This window comes from Microcaecilia unicolor, chromosome 10, assembly GCF_901765095.1.
Source record: "Microcaecilia unicolor chromosome 10, aMicUni1.1, whole genome shotgun sequence".
NCBI classification, from domain to species: Eukaryota; Metazoa; Chordata; class Amphibia; order Gymnophiona; family Siphonopidae; genus Microcaecilia; species Microcaecilia unicolor.
This window is the reverse complement of record NC_044040.1, coordinates 174,568,124-174,589,372: the sequence shown is the minus strand read 5'-3', so window position 1 is coordinate 174,589,372 and position 21,249 is coordinate 174,568,124. Positions and strand designations below refer to the sequence as shown.

Here is a 21,249-nt window from a genome sequence, read left to right as displayed (position 1 = left end):
ATTATAAGAATAGGGAGCATTCCTCCTTCCCCCGTAAAAACATCTACCTGATGAGGTAGATGCTGAAGGCGCTTGGTGGGAGAGTTTGTCGAGTGCGGTTTCCCGCTGGTGGAGCTGCTCTACCACCTCCTCGGCTTTCTCACCAAAAATATTATGCCCCCGGCAAGGAACATCCACAAGCCGCTGCTGGACTCGATTGTCAAAGTCAGAGGCACGCAGCCATGAGAGTCTGCGCATCACTATACTCTGAGCAGCGGCCCTGGATGCCACATCAAAAGAGTCGTAAGCACCCCTGGACAGGAATTTACGACACGCCTTTAGCTGCCTGACCATCTCCTGAAAAGGCTTGGCCTGCTCCAAAGGGAGCTGATTGACCAAGGCCGCCAGTTGCTTCACATTATTCCGCAAGTGGATGCTCGTGTATAGCTGGTACGACTGAATCTTGGACACGAGCATAGAGGAGTGTTAGGCCTTCCTCCCAAAAGAATCCAGAGTTCGAGATTCCAGCCCCGGGGGCCCCAAGGCATAGTCTCTAGAACTCTTGGCTCTCTTGAGAGCGGAATCCACAACCGCAGAGTCGTGAGGTAACTGGAACTTCATCAACTCAGGTTCTCCATGGATCCGATACTGGGACTCCGCTTTCTTAGGGATGGTGGGATTAGATAATGGTTTCATCCAGTTCCTGAGCAATGTCTGCTTGAGGACATTATGCAGAGGAACAGTGGAAGACTCCTCAGGTGGCGAAGGATAGTCCAGGACCTCGAACATCTCAGCCCTGGGATCATCCTCAGATACCACAAGGAAGGGAATGGCCGTAGACATTTCCCGCACAAAGGAAGAGAAAAGACTCTCCGGGGGAGAAAGCTTTCTCTCTGGCAAATGAGTAGGGTCAGAGAGAAGACCACAAGACTCCTCAGAAGAGAAATATCTTGGGTCCTCCTCTGCTTCCCACGAGGCCTCTCCCTCGGTGTTGGACATGAGCTCTCTAAGTGCAGTCTGAAACCGGGCCCGTCTTGACGCCGAGGAACCATGTCCTCGATGGCGATGTCGAGAAGTCGACTCCCATGCCGGTGGCGATGAAGCTCCCTCCAGCGATGTCGATGGGGAGTCAACTTGGGTGGCAGCTGAGGCCGACGTCGGCGACCTCACCACAGGCGGGGAACCAGCCGCCACATCTATCAACGGTACTGTGGGCGCAAGCACCCCCGGTACCGGAACAGACAGTCGCAGCAGCCCTTCCAGAATCCCTGGAAGAATGGCTCGAAGGCGCTCGTCAAAAGTGTCTGTCGAGAAAGGCTGTGGGGTCGGTGCAGGAGCTGAAGCCAGAACCTGCCGAGGACGAGGAGGCGGTACCGGGCTGTCTGGAGACCAGCGCATCGACACCCCTTGTATGGAGGGTGAGCGGTCCTCCCTGTGTCGACGCTTCACGGGTGCTGAATCCCTCGACGCCCCGGAGCTCTCGGTACCATGACGAGGAGGAGACCGATGACGGTGCTTCTTCGCCTTCGCTCGAGGCACGTCACTGGTACCCCTCGGTACCAACGAGGAGGACGTGGAATCCACACGTCTCCTCGGGGTCGGGTCCGTAAGAGGACGGTCCCGATGGGCCTGAACCGCAGGAGCCCTCGAGGCAGGTGGAGACCTACTCAATGGCTCACTGCTGCCAGCGTGTGATGGTCTCTGGACAACCATTACCTGCGCTCCTGACGTTGATGCACTATCCGGTGCCGACATCGACACTGCCACCGACCTAGGTACCGCTGTCGACGTCGAAGTACCGGGCAAAGCTCCAAACAGACGTTCCCGTTGAGCTTGTCTCGACGCCTGTGTCCGCTTTTAAAGGCTAAGACACAACTTACATGCGTTAGGGCGATGCTCGGCCCCAAGGCACTAAATACACCACGCGTGTGGGTCGGTGTCTGAGATTGCCTGGTTGCACCGAGTGCACTTCTTGAAGCTGCTGGCGATCCTCGATGTCATCGACGGAAAAATAGCCGCGGCAAAATCAAAACTCGCGATGGTGCCAAAAGAAGGGCACAAAAAAGGAGAAAACCCATACGGGCGGCCAAAAAGGCCGCACACGCAAACGAAAGGAAACTTACAGGGACAAACTAAGAAATAAAGGGAAGTTTGTTTTTTTTTTCAAGGAAAAACAGCTCAAACGCGAGCTGACAAGAACGAAAACAAAGAAACTCAGCGAAAAACAGCCGCCGAAGTGAAAGCTCATCTTCTCTGGGGCAACAGAGCAACCGGAAAACAGCCGCTCTGACGCTGAAAAAAGAAGACTGGGGCGGGAAGATGGCCGCACATGCACGGTGCGCGTGCCCGCAAGCTTTGTTGCTAGGAAGATTTTCCGGACCTGGGGCTGCCGTGGACGTCACCCATCAGTGAGAACAAGCAGCCTGCTTGTCCTCGGAGAATGGTGGTTTACACTAAGATAATATAATAAGGGTGGTCACTTGCACTACAAAAACATAGAAAAGGCAAAGCATCAAACAGTAACAGAAAGAAAGAAGAGGAAATACAGAGAAGGTTGACACACTAATGGCACCTAACTTTGGGCATTCTGTTACAGAAAGAGAGGGATAGAAAGCAATTCTATAAAAGGGCATCTAGAAGGTGCCTACTTGGAGTCTAGTTTATATAGGAAAGAAGGCACCTACTTTCCTTGCTATAACCACTTATACAAACCTTTGAGCTGGTGTAAATGCTCCCGCCTCAACTGCTAAAACACGTGTAAATTACAGTATTTTATCAATTACATGCCTATATATATATATATATATATATATATATATATATATATATATATATATATATATATATATATATATATATATATATATATATATATATATATATATATATATAGACCCACCAGCGAACTACACATTATTGCATTTAAGCACAATGTTATAGAAGAGCACTGTGTATGACTATTAATGCATATGTCTAAAATAACATTTATAAAGTCTGACCAGGAAGTATGAAAGGTTTCAAGAACATACAGCAAGATCCACAAATTCAAATTAACCAGGTGCAAATTTTTCACTCCTGATATTATACACAGCTACAATAAACAGCTCTGGTATTTCAAACCTGGAATGTCGTAAGCTGTCTTTTTTGTTTTTTGCTGTGCAAAGCGTACATTCACAACCCACTGCATGTGGTTTAGGGAGCGATATATCCTGCTTTAAAAGCATAGTAAGAATCTCATAGTTATTACGGTGAGCAGCTAGGATAACAGGAGCTACATCCATGGTTGTTGAATATTCTGGGTTCTGAATCCGTTCCATTAGTTTCTGAAAAAGATACAGCAATAAATGGAGAAATTAAGTTTTACCTACTAATTTTCTTTCCTTTAGCACCCCCCCCCCAACCACTCTAGCACTCATGGGTTATGCCCATCAACCAGCAGGCAAACACAGAGAGTACAGAACCATGTGGTCTGCCCTATAAGGACACTGTGCAGCTCCAGTAGTTCAATATTTTAAAACAAATATTTATGGATGCATGAAGAAGTGGTGATATATTAAATAACTAGTAAAAAAAGCCCCGTTTCTGATGCAAATGAAACGGGGGCTAGCAATGTTTTCTTCTGTGTGCATGTGGGAGTGTGTGTGTCCCTGCCCTCTGGCCTCTCTCCCCTCCCGCCTCTGAGTCCTTCACTGTTACAGAGCCAGCGATTTGATTTCGTGCTCTGCTGTTTTCCTTCACTGACTGTGTTACAGAGAGGGCGGGGCAGACACTCATAGGGAAACCGGATATCTCGCCCCCTTCACACTTCCGGCTGGAGGCTTCATAGAACGTTGGTGTTGCCTTTTATATAGAGAGATAATCTTATAACTAGTTAACTGCTCAGGGGGGGGGGGGGGTATAAGGAAATTTAATGATGGGTATGATAACAGCTAGTTGCTTGTTGTATAGTAATGTGGAGATGTTCATCTGAATGTTTTTACCTCTTTTATGCTTCCTGTAATCACCCGTCAATAAAAATGATTTAAACATAACTAGTTAACTGTAATAGAACAAAATAATTGGAATTTGAGTAGAGAAGACAAACTAATTAACAGTACAAAAAGTGATGCAGGATAGCATATATTAAGTAGTAATTATAAAGTAAACGAGAACTGAGTATTACAATATTTAATATGGAAACAAATGCTAGATGGAAAAAGGTAACAATTTATAGTCATCTATGCAGTGGTGTGCTGGTAAATTTTTAACAGGCTCAATACCCGGTCCACCTCTGCACAACCCCCCCACCTCTGAGTCTGTGGGAGCAATGCATTACTCTCTCCGGGGAAAAAAAAATTTAAATGCTCACAGGTTCCAATCTAATTCCATAAATAAATAGACAGAAACTCTGAAGGTTGAGCACCTGATTCCCATAACATGATGTCTGTTTTAGAAGCCCTTTACCAGGAGAAAAAAAAAATCTCTGCCCCAATACCAGGGTTAGGCGTCCCTATAACCAGCCCTTCCAAATGACACACTGATTACGATTTATAACAATTTATTACTCTACCTATGAAAAGTTATTCCCTTATTATACTTCCTCTGTATACATCCCTATGCACAAGCTGGCAGCACTTTTATAAAATTAACTTTTTTTTTTTTTAAAAAGTATCCTCCCCACCACACCTCACCTACCTATTACAGACCTCCTCCCTGCTGCCCCAAGTCGAAGGGTCCCACTCCCAGCACATACCTGAAGACAGCATCCCTGCCAGTCTTTCCTGCCCACTGCCGGCGCTGACCCTCCTCCTGCCATATCTTCTTTAAAATGGTTGCCGAGACTTACAAGGGCAGCCTCAAAAGGCATCGCCTTCCTTTTTCTTCCCTCCATCCATATGCATCTCCTTTCTCTCTCTTCCCTCTCATCCCTCCATGTCCAGCTTTTTTCCTCTCCCTCCTCCATGATCCATGTCCAGCATTTCTCCTCTCCTCCCCTTCATCCATGTGCATCTCACTTCCTCTCTTTTCCCTCCCTTCCATCCACGTCCAGCATTTCAACTCTCTCCCCTCCATCCATGTCCAGAATTTCTCCTCTCCCCTAAATTTATTTGCATCTTCTCCTCTGTCTTCCCTCCCCTCCATCCATCCATGTCCAGCATTTCAACTCTCTCCCCTCCCCTTCATGTGCATCTCCTTCCTCTGTCTTCCCTTCCCTCCATCCGTGTCCAGAATTTCTCCTCTCCCCCCTAAATCCATGTGGATCTCCTCTTCTGTCTTCCCTCTCCTCCATTCATGTCCAGCCTTTCTACTTACTCTGTCTTCCCTCCCTCCCCTCCATCCGTGTGCATCTCCTTCCTCTGTCTTTCCTTCCCTCCAACATTTCTCCTCTCTTCCCTGCCCCTCCATTCCATCCATGTCCAGCATTTCTCCTCTCTCCCCTCCATCCATGTGCATCTCCTTCCTGTCTTCCCTCTCCTCCATCCATTACCAGCATTTCTCCTGCCCTCCCCTCCATCCGTGTCCAGCAACTCTCCTCTCTCCCCTGTCCACCCCTCCCATCCATGTCCAGTGATTTTCCTTTGCCCTCCCTCCCATCCATGTCCAGTGATTCTCCTCTGCCCTCCCTTCCGTCCAGCAATTCTCCTTTGCCCCTATCCTCCCCTCCCATCCATGTGCAGTGACTCGCCATAGCCTCCACCTGCCCCTTTTCAGCCCCCGAGTTCCAGTTCCAACCCCAGCCCTCCTTTCCTTCCTGCCTCCGCCCTGTGTTTAAATCTTTTATTTTACCTCAAGTCACAGTGGCGGCAGACCGGCAGTAAAAGCAGCAGGCTTGCCTCCAGCCTTCCCTTCTCTCTCAGGGCCAGATGCACTAAACCTAACGAGCCAGCAACGTGGTTTTTAAACTAGTTCTAGCCGGTTTAGCGAGCTAGTAGTAAAACGAGACATGCACAAAAGGGTTCTCCGAGCCATTTTTCTGTCACGGTAGCAGCTAACGAAAACAGAATGCAAAGCTATTATAATGAGCTAAGGTAAAATTATGTATAATCATACCTGATAATTTTCTTTCCATTAATCATAGCTGATCAATCCATAGACTGGTGGGTTGTGTCCATCTACCAGCAGGTGGAGATAGAGAGCAAACTTTTGCCTCCCTATATGTGGTCATGTGCTGCCGGAAACTCCTCAGTATGTCGATATCAAAGCTCCATCCGCAGGACTCAGCACTTAGAGAATTACACCCACGAAGGGACACTCTGCCCAGCTCACCACCGCCGAAACGGGGGAGGGGAATTAACCCAGCTCATCCCCACACAAGTGGGGGAGGGGAATCCGTCCAGCTCATCCCCGCGGAGCGGGGGAGGGACACCACACCCGCCGATGCGGGGGGATCTGGCTTATCCTGCAACCGCAACCGCGGGAGGAGCTGACTGACCCTAACACCGCCGAAGCGGGAGGGGTACAAAGCTGCCCTACAGCCGCACGAAGCGGGAGGGAGTGCCGGCAGAATTTATGTCTCAATCCAGCCCCGTAAAACGGAGGGGAGAGGAATGCAGCAGCTCACTGTAACACAAAGTCGTCTCAACTCTTGAAGAATCCAAGTGAAAGAAGAACTTGAACACGAAGTCCTCCTGAAGTAACTGAAGGCTAAACTTGAACCTAAAATTCAACCAGAATATAAACAGTACAGATATCTGGGAGGGGCTATGGATTGATCAGCTATGATTAATGGAAAGAAATTATCAGGTATGATTATACATAATTTTACCTTCCATATCATCAAGCTGATCAATCCATAGACTGGTGGGATGTACCGAAGCAGTACTCACCCAGGGCGGGACATAGAAATCCCTGACCTCAACACTGAAGCTCCAAACCGGGCCTCCGCCCGTGCAGCCACAGTCAAACGGTAATGCTTGGAGAATGTATGAGCCGAAGCCCACGTTGCCGCCTTGCATATCTCTTCCAAGGAGACGGATCCAGCCTCTGCCATCGAGGCCGCCTGAGCTCTCGTGGAGTGAGCCTTCAGCTGGATAGGCGGCACCTTCCCCGCGGCCACATAAGCCGCTGCAATGGCTTCCTGGACCCATCTTGCCACTGTAGGCTTAGCAGCCTGCAGACCCTTAGGAGGACCTGCAAACAGGACAAACAGATGATCCGATTTCCGGAAATCATTGGTCACTTCCAAGTATCTGATGATGACTCGTCTCACATCCAGATATTCAAGAGCGGAGTACTCCTCTGGGTAGTCCTCCCTACGAAAGGAAGGGAGACAGAGCTGCTGATTCACATGGAAGCGAGAACCAATCTTGGGCAGGAAGGAAGGCACTGTGCGAATAGTCACTCCTGCCTCAGTGCACTGCAGAAAAGGCTCTCGACATGAGAGCGCCTGGAGCTCGGAAACTCTTCTGTCTGAAGTGATAGCCACCAAAAAGACTGCTTTCAACGTCAGGTCTTTCAGAGATGCCCTCGACAAGGGTTCCAAAGGCGGCTTCTGCAATGCTCTTAGCACCAGGTTGAGATTCCACGCAGGCACCACTGAGTGCAGAGGAGGGCGCAGGTGATTAACTCCCTTGAGAAAGCGCACCACATCTGGCTGCGAAGCCAGGGAAGCACCCTTCAGGCGGCCCCTGAAGCAAGCCAGAGCCGCTACCTGGACTTTAAGGGAACTGAGCGACAGGCCTTTCTCCAGACCTTCTTGCAGGAACGCCAACACTGAAGAAATTGGAGCAGTGAAGGGAGAAAGTGAGCCTGCTTCACACCATGCTGCAAAGATACGCCAAACCCTGGCGTAAGCAGTAGAAGTAGAGCGCTTCCTCGCTCTCAGCATAGTGGCGATGACCTTGTCTGAGAAGCCCTTCTTCCTCAGACGCTGCCGCTCAATAGCCAGGCCGTAAGACCAAAGGGAGAGGGATCCTCCATCACCACGGGACCCTGATGTAACAGGCCCTGCTCCACTGACAGCCGCAGAGGATCGTCGACTGAGAGCCTGAACAAGACCGCATACCAGGGACGTCTGGGCCAATCCGGACCCACCAGGATTACCCTGCCGGGATGCTTTGCCACCCGGTCTAGCACCCTGCCCAACATGGGCCAGGGCGGGAACACATAGAGGAGCTCTTGTGTCGGCCACTGTTGGAGAAGAGCATCTACTCCCAGGGATCGAGGGTCCCGTCCTCTGCTGAAAAAGCGCGGCACTTGGCCATTGGCCGATGACGCCATCAGATCTAGGCTCGGCTGGCCCCAGCGCTTCGTGATGTCCAAGAACGCCTGAGCAGATAGTTGCCACTCTCCGGGCTCCAAGGTATGGCGACTGAGAAAGTCCACCTTGACATTCATGACTCCGGCAATGTGGGCCGCTGAAAGCTGCTCCAGGTTCGCTTCCGCCCACTGGCAAAGACTCATAGCCTCCTTGGCTAGAGGGGCGCTCTGGTACCTCCCTGGCGGTTGATATAGGCCACAGCCGTGGCATTGTCCGACAGGACCCGTACAGGCTTCAACACGAGTACCGGGATGAACTCCAATAACACCAAGCGAATGGCTCTGAGTTCCAGGAGGTTGATAGACCACTTGCCTCTGCAGGAGACTAGAGCCCCTGTGCTGTCCTTCCCAAGCAGTGGGCTCCCCAGCCCATCAAAGAGGCGTCTGTCGTGACGACAATCCACTCCGGGGTCACCAGAGGCAATCCTGCAGACAACTTGTCTGTCTGCGTCCACCAGCTCAGCGCCTTGCGCACTGCTGGGTCCACGGGAAGGCGCACAGCATAATCCTCCGACATCGGAGTCCAGCGCAGCAGCAGAGAAAGCTGTAGTGGTCTCATATGAGCCCTGGCCCAGGGCACTACTTCCATCGTGGCCGTCATAGAGCCCAACAGCTGCACGTAGTCCCACGCCCGAATAGGAGAGGCTACTAGGAACTAGTCCACCTGAGCCTGAAGCTTGACAATCCGATTGTCTGGCAGGAACACTCTGCCCACTTGGGTGTCGAATCGAACTCCCAGATACACCAGGGACTGAGTCGGGCGCAGCTGGCTCTTCTTCCAGTTGATGATCCATCCCAGGGAGCTCAAAAGAGCAACTACCCGGTCCATAGCTTTGCCGCACTCTGCATAAGAGGGGGCTCGGATCAACCAGTCGTCCAGATAAGGATGGACTTGTACTCCTTCCTTTAGCAGGAAGGCCGCTATGACCCCCATTACTTTGGAAAAGGTCCGCGGAGCAGTAGCCAACCCGAAAGGGAGGGCTCTGAACTGGAAGTGTCGTCTCAGGACTGTAAAACGCAGAAGGCGTTGGAGAGGAGGCCAGATGGGAATACGCAGGTACGCTTCCTTGATGTCCAAGGAAGCCAAGAACTCTCCTGCCTTCACTGCCGCTATAACAGAGCGGAGAGTCTCCATGCGAAAGTGCCTCACTTTCCAGGCCCGATTGACCCCTTTGAGGTCGAGGATAGGCCGGACAGAACCTCCTTTCTTTGGAACCACAAAGTAAATGGAGTAACGTCCCTTGCCAATCTGATTTTTTGGCACCGGAACGACCGCACCCAGGCGGATCAGGTTGTCCAAGGTCTGCTGCACTACCACAGCTTGACCGGAGACTTGCAGGGAGAGAGTACAAACCCGTCTCTTAAGGGTTGGCAGAACTCTAGCTTGTAGCCGTCTCTGATGACTTCCAGCACCCACGCGTCTGAAGTTATAGTGGTCCACTCGCCCAGAAACGAGGACAGCCGTCCTCCAATCTGCACTGGGGCGTGGACCAAGGCCCCGTCATTGGGTACAAGACCCTGGGGGAGGACCGGAGGGAGCACCTCCGGGACGGCGGTCTCTGCGAAAGGAATGCTGCTTGGGGGAGAAATTCCTCTTGAAGGAAGAGGGGGCAGAGGAACCCGACTTGCCCGGGCGGTATGGAGGTATCGGGACGAGTACTAACCCGAGCCCTGACCTCTGGTAATTTCTTGCCCTTAGACGTGCCGAGATCGGTCACGATTTTGTCCAGCTCGACCCCAAAGAGCAGCTTGCCTTTAAAAGGCAATCTAGCCAGGCGGGATTTAGAGGCGTGGTCAGCAGACCAATGTTTCAGCCAAAGCCACCGCCGCGCAGAGACTGTCTGAGCCATGCCTTTAGCTGAGGCTCTCCAGACATCATACAGCAAGTCTGCCAAATAGGCTAAGCCCGATTCCAGGGCCGGCCAATCAGCCCTCAAGGAATGATCCGAGGGGGAAGCCCGCTGCACCATAGTCCGGCACGCCCTGGCCACATAGGAGCCGCAAACTGAGGCCTGCAAACTTAAAGCAGCTGCCTCCAAGGACGACCTTAAGGCCGCCTCCAATCTTCTGTCTTGGGCGTCCTTTAGGGCCGTGCCACCTTCCACCGGCAACGCCGTTTTCTTAGTCACCGCAGTGATTAAAGAATCCACGGTAGGCCACAGATAGGCCTCACGTTCACTCACAGCCAAAGGATAGAGGCGGGACATAGCCCTAGCCACTTTAAGGCTCGTTTCCGGGACATCCCATTGAGCCGCAATTAAGGTGTGCATGGCATCATGCACGTGGAAGGTTCTAGGCGGGCGCTTCGTCCCCAGCATAATGGCAGAGCCAACAGGGGCTGAGGGAGAGACGTCCTCCGGAGAGGAAATCTTCAAAGTGTCCATGGCCTGTAACAACAGGTTGGGCAAATCCTCTGGGCTAAAAAGCCGCGCTGCAGAGGGGTCATCCGCTCCATCCGAGCGGGGATCTATCTCCTCCAAGGAATCCGCAAAGGATCGTTGGGAGACCTCAGACACGCTGCCCTCATCTACATCGGAGGAGACAAAAGTCCTCCAAGGCCTGGAAATCAACCCGAGGGCGTTTACCTCTGGGAACCTCAACCTCTTTATCAGAAGAGGGAGCAGGGGCAGCGTTTAGCATGAGGAAAGCCTGATGCAGCAGCAAAACAAACTCGGGGGAGAAACCCCCCAGACTGTGCACTTCCGCAGCCTGGGCAACAGCCCTAGACGCACTCTCAACCGGCGCTCGCAATAGCGGGGGAGAGACATGCTGCGCATCCAAAATGGCGTCCGGCGCGAAACTCCGTGAAGGAGCCGCGCGGGAAGAACGGCGCTTAACTTTAGCCGCTTTTGTGCCGTCGCCCAAATTAAGGGCGTTCATGGCATTAATGTCTCCAACCTCAAGGGCGGCCCCGAAGAAGCCGTCCGAGCCGCGTGGCCGGCCAAGATGGCGGAGGCGAGGAGCGGGGGATGGGCGTTTATGGCGGGAAAAAACCGCCACGCCGGAGGAACGACCGGGACATTCATCGGTCACTAAACTATCACCCATCAAGGGCGAATCAGGTTGTAAAACCCCCGCATCCCCTCTAGAAGCGCTCCAGCGATCCGGGGAGCGACCCTTTGCGCCCTCGCCCTCCGACGCCATTGCCACGAGGAGAAGAATCGGGGAACCCCCTGCCCGCTATAAAAAGGTAAAAATACCTGCTTGCCGCTCCGAGCTGTAACGAACTGGTGTCCCAGTGAGTAGCTGCAATGAACGTTTAAAGAAACGTTGAATTAAACGCCTTTAAAGACGTTTAAAAATATTTTTTTTTTTTTTTTTTTAAACGGAGCCAGCGGGAGGGGGGAGAAAAGGAGGGACCTGGCACCACCAGGTTTGCACTTGCTCAAAAGAGCCCTCAACCCCAGGCCTCAACAAAACCTAAGGATTAGGCTTGGAGGCCTAGCCAGAGCTGCTGCTGTGTGTGACCACCACCTGCTGAGATAGAGAACATACTGGGGAGTTTCCGGCAGCACATGACCACATATAGGGAGGCAAAAGTTTGCTCTCTATCTCCACCTGCTGGTAGATGGACACAACCCACCAGTCTATGGATTGATCAGCTTGATGATATGGAATTACTATTATAATGTGCATACAAGGCGATGCACAGCGTTTCCGACCCCATGCACAAAAGCAGTCCTTACCTTTACCGTTGAAATTTTAACGGGAGGTCTGGAGCTGTCGGTCTTCATTGTCGCAAGTAGGAGAATGGGAGAAACAAAGCAGGGAAGATGGAGCACACACACAAAAAAAAGAAAAGTACACCGGCTTACACGCAGCTTCTTTGCGTGTATGAAAGCAGAGTATAAAAGCCGTGCCATGCTGCTTTTTCAAATGACATTTTACTGCCAAGGAATTGGGGGGGGATGGGGGTGAAGTACTGAAATGTAAAGCATAAAAGTAATGGTGACTTACCAAAAATGCAAGGAAGACAAGGGTCCATCAAACAGCGTCTGTGGGAAACAGCATCCCCCATGCTAGAAGCACAACAAAGAAGGGCTAAACCAATTGGGCAGTGTCAGCCTGGGATGTCCCACCCACTCACTACTGGAGGGGGACACCAGGAAGTTCGTATCCAATCAGTTCACAGCTCTAGAGTGATGTCATCAGGGAAGCCCTGCAGGCAGGAGGAGTTGGGACAGCAGCCAGCCGAGAGTCCATCTTCAGGGAGATGGGCATTCTAGGATGTCAGTCAGCCAATAGAAGGAAGCAGCAGGAACAGTTGGGGGTGGAACCAATCCCTGATGCTGATTCCTCACAGAAAATGAGAGCCGAGGGCAACAGAGAGGCTTTTCCCACTTTTTCCCAGCAGCAGGGAGGTAGGGAGCCGCAACACAGGTCTGCACAACAGGAAGTACATCAGAAGAAGGCGGTACACTGAGAGGGAAGGAAAGGCTGGAGGCGAGCCTGTTGCTTTCAATGCCAGTCTGCCGCCGCCGCGACTTGAGGTAAAATAAAAGATTTAAACACAGGGCGGCGGCAGGAAGGAAAGGAGGGATACTGGGGAGCTGAGAGCGGGCAGGTGAGCTGGTCTTTGGGGAAAAAAGGTAAAAAGCACTAGCACTGGGAGTCTGTGATCCTGCAGCTGGGGGGGGGGGGGGGGGGGGGGGGGAAAGAGAGGCAAGCCGGTTCACACTCCCAGAACTGGCTCGCAAGATGCCAAAAAATTTAACAACCGACTCTTGTGAGTCGGTGCAAGCCGGATCCAGCACACCACTGCATCTATGTATAAAAACAATTAGAATGGAACTGAGAAGTTGGAATAATTGTACAATTAGGGGTTTAAATTATGATAATCCACGGACAACTGCTTAAACAGAGAGGTTTTAAGGTAATGGTCAGTATTCTCAATGGAGAAGGGTAGTTAGTGGGGTTCCCCCAGGGTCTGTGCTGGGTCCGCTGCTTTTTAACATATTTATAAATGACCTAGAGATGGGAGTAACTAGTGAGGTAATTACATTTGCTGATGACACAAAGTTATTCAAGGTCATTAAATCGCGAGAGGATTGTGAAAAATTACAAGAGGACCTTACGAGACTGGGAGACTGGGTGTCTAAATGGCAGATGACGTTTAATGTGTGCAAGTGCAAAGTGATGCAAGTGGGAAAGAGGAACCCGAATTATAGCTACATCATGCAAGGTTCCACGTTAGGAGTCACGGACCAAGAAAGGGATCTAGGTGTCGTCGATGATACGTTGAAACCTTCTGCTCAGCGTGCTGCTGTGGCTAAGAAAGCAAATAGAATGCTAAGTATTAGGAAAGGAATGGAAAACAAAAATGAGGATATTATAATGCCTTTGTATCGCTCCATGGTGCGGCCGCACCTTGAATATTGTGTTCAATTCTGGTCGCCGTATCTCAAAAAAGATATAGTGGAATTAGAAAAGGTGCAGAGAAGGGCAACGAAAATGATAAAGGAGATGGGACGACTTCCCTATGAGGAAAGGCTAAAGCGGCTAGTGCTCTTCAGCTTGGAGAAAAGGCGGCTGAGGGGATTTATGATAGCGGTCTATAAAATAATGAGTGGAATTGAATGGGTAGATGTGAAGCGTCTGTTTACGCTTTCCAAAAATACTAGGACTAGGGGGCATTCGATGAAGCTACAATGTAGTAAATTTAAAACGAATCGGAGAAAAGTTTTCTTCACGCAACATGTAATTAAAAATTCATTGCCAGAGAATGTGGTAAAGGCAGTTAGCTTAGAGGAGTTTTAAAAAGGTTTGGACGGCTTCCTAAAGGAAAAGTCCATACACCATTATTAAATGGACTTGGGGAAAACCCACTACTTCTGGGATAAGCAGTATAAAATGTTTTGTACTTTTTTGGGATCTTGCCAGGTATTTGTGGCCTGGATTGGCCACTGTTGGAAACAGGATGCTGGGCTTGATGGACCTTTGGTCTTTCCCAGTACGGCAATACTTATGTACTTCCCATAGGAAAGAAATAGCTCTGAATATTCCTTTCATTACTCTACAGTTAACACTTCAGATATGATTCTGGTACACTTGGTAACCACAACAAAGAGAAAGTAACTTAATAGGTACTCACTACAATAGTTGGCCTGGTTGATCGCTTTGGACGATGGTTAAGAAGTATGTCAACAGCTCCCACCACTTCCGAGTCGATTGCTACAAGAAGTGCATCTGTGGACTAAAAGAATTAACCACATTTATGGAGAGTCTATAATATTATAAATACTCTAATAGTTATCACATCAGGATGCATCTTTCCAGCCTGCTGTTAGCTACATTCAAATGAAGTTATACAGTTACCTGTGGTGTCAATGTTTAACTTAGCTATTTGTATATTTTAAAAACTTTTATAAATATTTTCATTTCAATACTATGACTGAACAGCCCACTACTATTCATACAATATGGGTCCAGGTTTGGGGCAGAAAGAGAGGGCTTTAAACTATTCGGTTTAATGACAATACTCAACTACTCAATGGATAATATATATTTTGTAGTTTAGGCCTGCTAAATACAGGCCTAAATCATACGAATAGTATCGGCATGATGAATACACTAAGTATATTTAGTGCCATTACCTATATGGATAGTGGCAGCGAATACACACAACCCAGCCTCTCTTCTCCCTTACCATTAACTGATCAAACTTCTGAAAATGCTACTACTACTACTACTTACCATTTCTATAATGCTACTAGATGTACGCAGAGCTGTACACTTGAACATGAAGACATGGTCCCTGCTCGACAGAGCTTACAATCTAATCAGGACAAACAGGACAAATAAGGGAATTGCTGAGGTGGGAATAATAAAACAGACATGGATACTGAACAAGTGCAGGGCCGGTCTTAAGGCGAGGCGTCCGCATAGGGCCCCGCGCTCAGGGGGGCCCCGCCCCGACCGCCCGAGTTCCAGTCCTCCCTCCCTCCCTCGGATGGCGCGCGACGGCGGAGTGGTGGGGGCGGTCCGCCCCGGCTGTCAGCGGGTGGGGGGTGCCCTGCACCCGCTGCTCCCACCCTGTCCTACCTTTAAAAAAAAGAATTTGGTAGCGCCAGAGTGACAGGCAGCGCCTCCCGTCTGCCCTGCTACTAAAAATGTCTTCGATGTCATTGTTGGGCCTTCTCACATTGAGTCCCACCCTTCTCTGAGATAACTTCCAATTACCGCGAGGGTTGGCGGGACTCAATGTGAGAAGGCCCAATGACGACGTCGAAGACATTTTTAGTAGCAGGGAGGGCAGACACGAGGCGCTGCCTGTCCCTCTGGCGCTTCCAAATTCTTTTTTTAAAGCCAGTGAGGGTGGTGGGCGGCAGGAGAACAAAGCTAGTAGGTAGGTTGGGGGGGGGGACTCAGATGGGAGAAGGGTGTGTGGGGTGGGGGTTCTCAGGTGGGGGAAGGGTGGGGAGGAGGTTCTCAAATGGGAAGGAGACTACTACTTAACATTTCTAAAGCTGAGGTGGGGAGGGGGTTCACGGATGGGAGAAGGGGGTGGGGAGGGGGTTCTTGGATGGTTGAAGGGGACGGGTGGGGAGGGGACTGGAGTTCTTGGATGGGAGAAGGGGACTGAGGAGGGAGTTCTCGGATGTGAGAAGGGGACGGGTGGGGAGGGGACTGGGGTTCTTGGATGGGAGAAGGGGACCGAGGTGGGGAGGGGGTTCTTGGATGGTTAAAGGGGATGGGTGGGGAGTGGACTGGGGTTCATGGATGGGAGAAGGGGACTGAGGGAGTTCTCGGATGTGAGAAGGGGACGGGTGGGGAGGGGACTGGGGTTCTTGGATGGGAGAAGGGGACTGAGGAGGGAGTTCTCGGATGTGAGAAGGGGACGGGTTGGGAGGGGACTGGGGTTCTTGGATGGGAGAAGGGGACCGAGGTGGGGAGGGGGTTCACGGATGGGAGAAGGGGGTGGGAAGGGGGTTCTTGGATGGTTAAAGGGGACGGGTGGGGAGGGGACTGGTGTTCTTGGATGGGAGAAGGGGACTGGGGAGGGGGTTCTCGGATGGGAGAAGGGGGCAGGCACTGGGGTCTGAGAAGGGGCCATATGGGTAAATGGGGGCCATGCCTGGGGCTGGTGGGAAAATGGGGCATGCGTGGGTCAGGTGGGAGAATGGTTCTGAAAAGGGGGCCCTAATACAAGGCATGTGGATGAAGGGGGCTGGAACTGGGGGCTGAAAAGGAGGGTAGGTGGGATAAGGGGGCTAGTACTGGGACTGGAGGCTGAAAACGGGATAGGGAGAAGTGGCTGGGGGGCTGAAGCTTGGGACTGGTGGGAGAAAAGGGCTGGGGCTAAAAATGGGGGACTGGTGGGATAGTGGGGCTGGAACTGGGGACTGAAAAAGGGGCAGAGAGGGGGCAGATCCTGGATGGGGTAGCGAGAGGGAGGTCAAATTGTGGATTGAAGGGGCAGAGAGAAAGGGCAGACAGTGGATGGCAGGGATAGAAAGGGCAGACAGTGAATGGATGGGGGAGAGAGAGAGAGGGCAGACAGGGGCAGATGGTGGATGGATCACGGAAGGGGCAGAGATAGAGGGCAGATGTGGATGGAAGGAGCAGGGAGAGAGGGCAGACATTGGATGGAGGGGACAGCAGAGAGGGCAGACACTGGATGACAGATGCTGGATGGAAGGAAGACAGTGAAAAGAAGATGAGGAAAGCAGAAACCAGAGACAACAAACTGTAAATAAAATATATATTTTTATTTTTTTGCTTTGGGATATAGTATTGTAGCTGGGTTAATAAATGTTTATAAATAGAACATGTAAATAAGGTAATCTTTTTATTGGACTAATTTTAATACATTTCGACTTAACTTTCAGAGAAGAAAGCCCCCTTCCTCAGGTCAGGATAGGATACTGTAACAGTACTATACTGTATTGACCTGAGGAAGGAGATTTTGGCCTCTGGAAGCCAAATGTATTAGTCCAATAAAATGGTATTATTTTATTTTCTGTATTTGTTTTATTTCTATTTGTTAATTTGTAAAGTGGTGATTGGTATTTGTTAGTTTTTTCAAATTTACATCTGCTGTCTTTATATTTTGCACAGTACTAGGGGTCCTTTTCTGTTTCTGTGGTGTTGAATTGTCTGCAGAGTCTGGCATCTTGGGGGTTCAGTTTAATTTTTGTCTAAATAGAAAGTTTAAATATTACTACTTATTCTATAGTGGATTAGGGTTTATCTGTGTTTGTGAAAAAGACATGGCTTTCAGTTGGTATTGACTATGCAGGATCGACGATCTGTACTATTCTGTCTGGTTTTATTTTACAATAGGTGAATTGATGTTCTAGTGCTCACTGTAGTGTTTAAGATGCTTTCCTTTTCCTTGTGTGACTAGTAGAAATGACTGCTTATGGTATGGTAGAATTGCTCAATAGGTCCTGAGTGTTTTGTATTCTCGGCATACCTAGTACTGGATTTTGGAGGGGGTGTTAAAAAATGACCGGGAGGGAGGGGGGCCTTGTAGCTGGGAGCCCTAGGGGGGGGAAGCCCTGGAGCTGGGGGCCTTGGAGCTCAGAGGGAGCAGCCCGGGAGCTCGGAGGGAGGGGTAGCCGGCCCTGGAGCTAGGGTGGGGTTGGAGCTAGGTGGGGCGGAGTTAGGTGGGGGCAGGGCTAGGGTGGGGCCCCTTCAAATTGGTCTGCATAGGGCCCCGCACTTGCTAAGACCGGCCCTGAACAAGTGAATAGAGCCTAGGAATTAAAAGCAGCATCAAAAAAGTGGGCTTTTAGCCTAGATTTGAAGATGGCCAGAGATGGAGCTTGACGTACTGGCTCAGAAAGACTATTCCAGGCGTATGGTGCAGCAAAATAAAAGGAAAGGAATCTGGAGTTAGCAGTGGAGGAGAAGGGTACAGATAAGAGAGATTTATCTAATTAATAGAGATCCTGGGGAGAAGTGTAGGGAGAGATAAGAGTGAAAAGGTACTGAGGAGCAGCAGAGTTAAAGCACTTGTAAATCAATAAGAGGAGTTTGTGGAAACAGATAGGGAGCCAATGAAGTGACTTGAGGAGAGGGCTAATATGAGCATAGCGATACTGGCGGAATATAAGTTGTGCAGCAGAATTTTGAACAGATTGAAGGGGAGAGAGATGGCTTAGTGGGAGACCTGTGAGAAGCAAGTTGTAATAGTTTAAGCAAGAGGTGAGTGCGGATGAGGGTTTTGGTAGTGTGCTCAGAAAGGAAAGGATGAATTTTGGTGATATTATAGAGAAAGAAACGACAGGTTTTAGCAGTCTGTTGATTATGTGCAGAAACAGAGAGGCGTCAAAGATGACCCCAAGGTTACAAGCTGATGAGACAAGGAGAATGAGAGAGTTATCCACAGAGATAGAGAATGGGGGAAGAGGAGAAGTTGGTTTAGGGGAAAGATAAGAAGCTCAGTCTTAGTCATGTTTAGTTTCAGATAGAAGGGATGACAGCAGGAGAGAAAGTGCTAAGTAGATGGGTGGGAATAGGATCAGAGGAATAGGTAGTTAGTTTCAAGGAGGAAAGAAAACATGTAGTTTCCTCTTCAGTGATTTCAGAAAAGGAAGAAAAGGAGGCAGGGGTTGAAGGAGGGTTGAGAGAATGGACTGAGGGAAGGAGAGGTGGAGGTGACTTGGTTGAGAATTCAAGGTTAGTCTTGTAAACCTTATCATGAAAGTACTCAGCCAGAATCTGGGGAGAAGGGGGAGATGGAAGTGAAGGTACTTTGAGGAGAGAGTTCAGTGTGGCAAGGAGACGTTGAGGGTTTGAGCCAAGATACTTAGTCAACTGGATGAAGTAGTCCTGTTTGCCAAGTGAAAGAGCAGACTGGAAGGAGGTCAGAAAGGATTTGAAATGTATTGAGTCAGCATGGGCATAGGATTCCAGCCAAAGGCGTTCGGCACATCGGGCACAGGAATGTAGGTAGCAGATTCTAGAGATCAGCCAAGGCTGGGGTTTGGTACACCTTACAGAACAGAGAATGGGAGGCGCGAGAGTATCCAGAGCAGAGGAGAGAATAGCATTATAGGAATAGACAGCCTCATTGACGGATAACATAGTGGTTGACAAGAAGTGCGAAACACTGGAGGACAGAGTAGAGTCAATAGTCTGAAGATTCCTAAATGTATTGTTGGAGATTGGACGGGACTGGGAGGGGAGGGTGTTTAAGCGTGAAAGTTATCAGATGATGGTCAGAGAGGGGAAGAGCTGAGGCGCAGAAACTGGAGTGAGCAGTTGGAGAAGAAGATAAGATCAGAACAAGACAGTGGCCATTCTGGTGAGTACAGGTAGTGGAGCACTGTTGACTGAAAGAGGATGTTAAAGCAAGAACCCGAGAATCATTGAGTCAGAGGGATCATAAGCATGAATGTTAAAATCCCCAAGAATGCGAGAAGGAGATAAAGGTTCAAGAAAGAAGGAAAGCCAGGAGTCAAAGTCAGTGAGAAAGGAAGAAAGGAACTTATCAGGAGGTCAATAAATGACTACTACTCAAAGAGGTAGAGGAGTAGATAGACGGATGGAGTGGACTTTGTGTGCTGCTGCGGCTAAGAAAGCAAATAGAATGTTAGGTATTATTTATTTATTTGTTGCATTTGTATCCCACATTTTCCCACCTATTTGCAGGCTCAATGTGGCTTACAATGTTCTGTTATGGCTTTCGCCATTCCAGAGTAGAAAATACAATTGGTGTTATAGAGAGAATGATTGACATCATAGAATTAAGCATACAGATATGAAATGAAACGTTCAAAATATAAGGTACAGTGGTGATGTGTTACAACTAACTAATTAGGAAAGGAATGGAAAACAAAAATAAGGATGTTATAATGCCTTTGTATTGCTCCATGGTGCGACCGCACCTCAAATATTGTGTTCAATTCTGGTCGCCGTATCTCAAAAAAGATATAGTGGAATTAGAAAAGGTGCAGAGAAGCGCGACGAAAATGATAAAGGAGATGGGACGACTTCCCTATGAGGAAAGGCTAAAGCGGCTAGGGCTCTTCAGCTTGGAGAAAAAGGCGGCTTAAGGAAGATATGATAGAGGTCTATAAAATAATGAGTAAGAGTTGAACGGGTAGATGTGAAGGGTCTTTTCACGCTTTCCAAAAATACTAGAACTAGGGGGCATGCGATGAAGCTACAATGTAGTAAATTTAAAATGAATCGGAGAAAAGATTTCTTCACTCAACATGTAATTAAACTCTGGAATTCGTTGCCAGAGAATGTGGTAAAGGCAGTTAGCTTAGCGGAGTTTAAAAAAGGTTTGGCCAGCTTCCTAAAGGAAAAGTCCATAGACCGTTATTAAATGGACTTAGGGAAAACCCACTATTTCTGGGATAAGCAGTATAAAATGTTTTGTACTTTTTTGGGATCTTGCCAGGTATTTGTGATCTGGATTGGCCACTGTTGGAAACAGGATGCTGGGCTTGATGGACCTTTGGTCTTTCCCAGTATGGCAATACTTATGTACTTATGAAGAAAAGCAGCAAGACTGAGGTGGAAGAGGTTGAAATCTAGAAGAGGGTGAGAGTAGTAGCCTGACACCACCTCCATGACTAACCGGGAGAGGAGTATGGGAGAAAAGATAACCTCCATGACACAGGGCCGCAGCTGAAGCAGTCTTCAAAGCAGAGAATGACACGGGGATGGGGACCCGCGGTAACAGGGACAGAGTCCATAGGGAAGGGGACAAAATTTGTCCCCGTGTCATTTCCTACTTTGAAGCCTGTTAAGAAACTGGACCATTATTTATGTTTGAGTGACGCAGACAGCGGTATTTTGATTTGTTTGAAAAACAAGCAAACACGCTGGCCGCAATTGGCAAAATTTGTTTGGGGGATCTTGTACATTCCTTCAACCAGTACATCTTCTGAGAAGACATCTTCTATTGCAAGAAAGACTATGGAAGACAGGAGAGCTAGACTGAATCCTGAGATTGTTGATTATTCATCCACAGAGTTAAAAAAAAAACCATAACAATACTTTATAAAGCATATTTCTCCCCCACTAAGGCATAAAGAACAGGTTGTATTTTGTACCCCTGCACATTTTATCAGG

The 21,249-nt window shown here is 49.3% G+C and overlaps 1 protein-coding gene across 2 annotated transcripts in view; it reads right to left on the bottom strand.

Moving 5' to 3' along the window:
* The window catches only part of TRPC1 (transient receptor potential cation channel subfamily C member 1), a 136,149-nt gene that overhangs the window by 86,072 nt on the left and 28,828 nt on the right, over positions 1–21,249 (bottom strand). For both annotated transcript variants that reach the window (XM_030216470.1, XM_030216471.1), the window contains exons 3-4: positions 14,309–14,410; positions 3,100–3,302 (exon numbers count right to left, since the gene is read on the bottom strand). In XM_030216470.1, the coding sequence (XP_030072330.1) occupies positions 3,100–3,302; positions 14,309–14,410 (305 nt within the window). The remainder of the gene's footprint in view (positions 1–3,099; positions 3,303–14,308; positions 14,411–21,249) is intronic.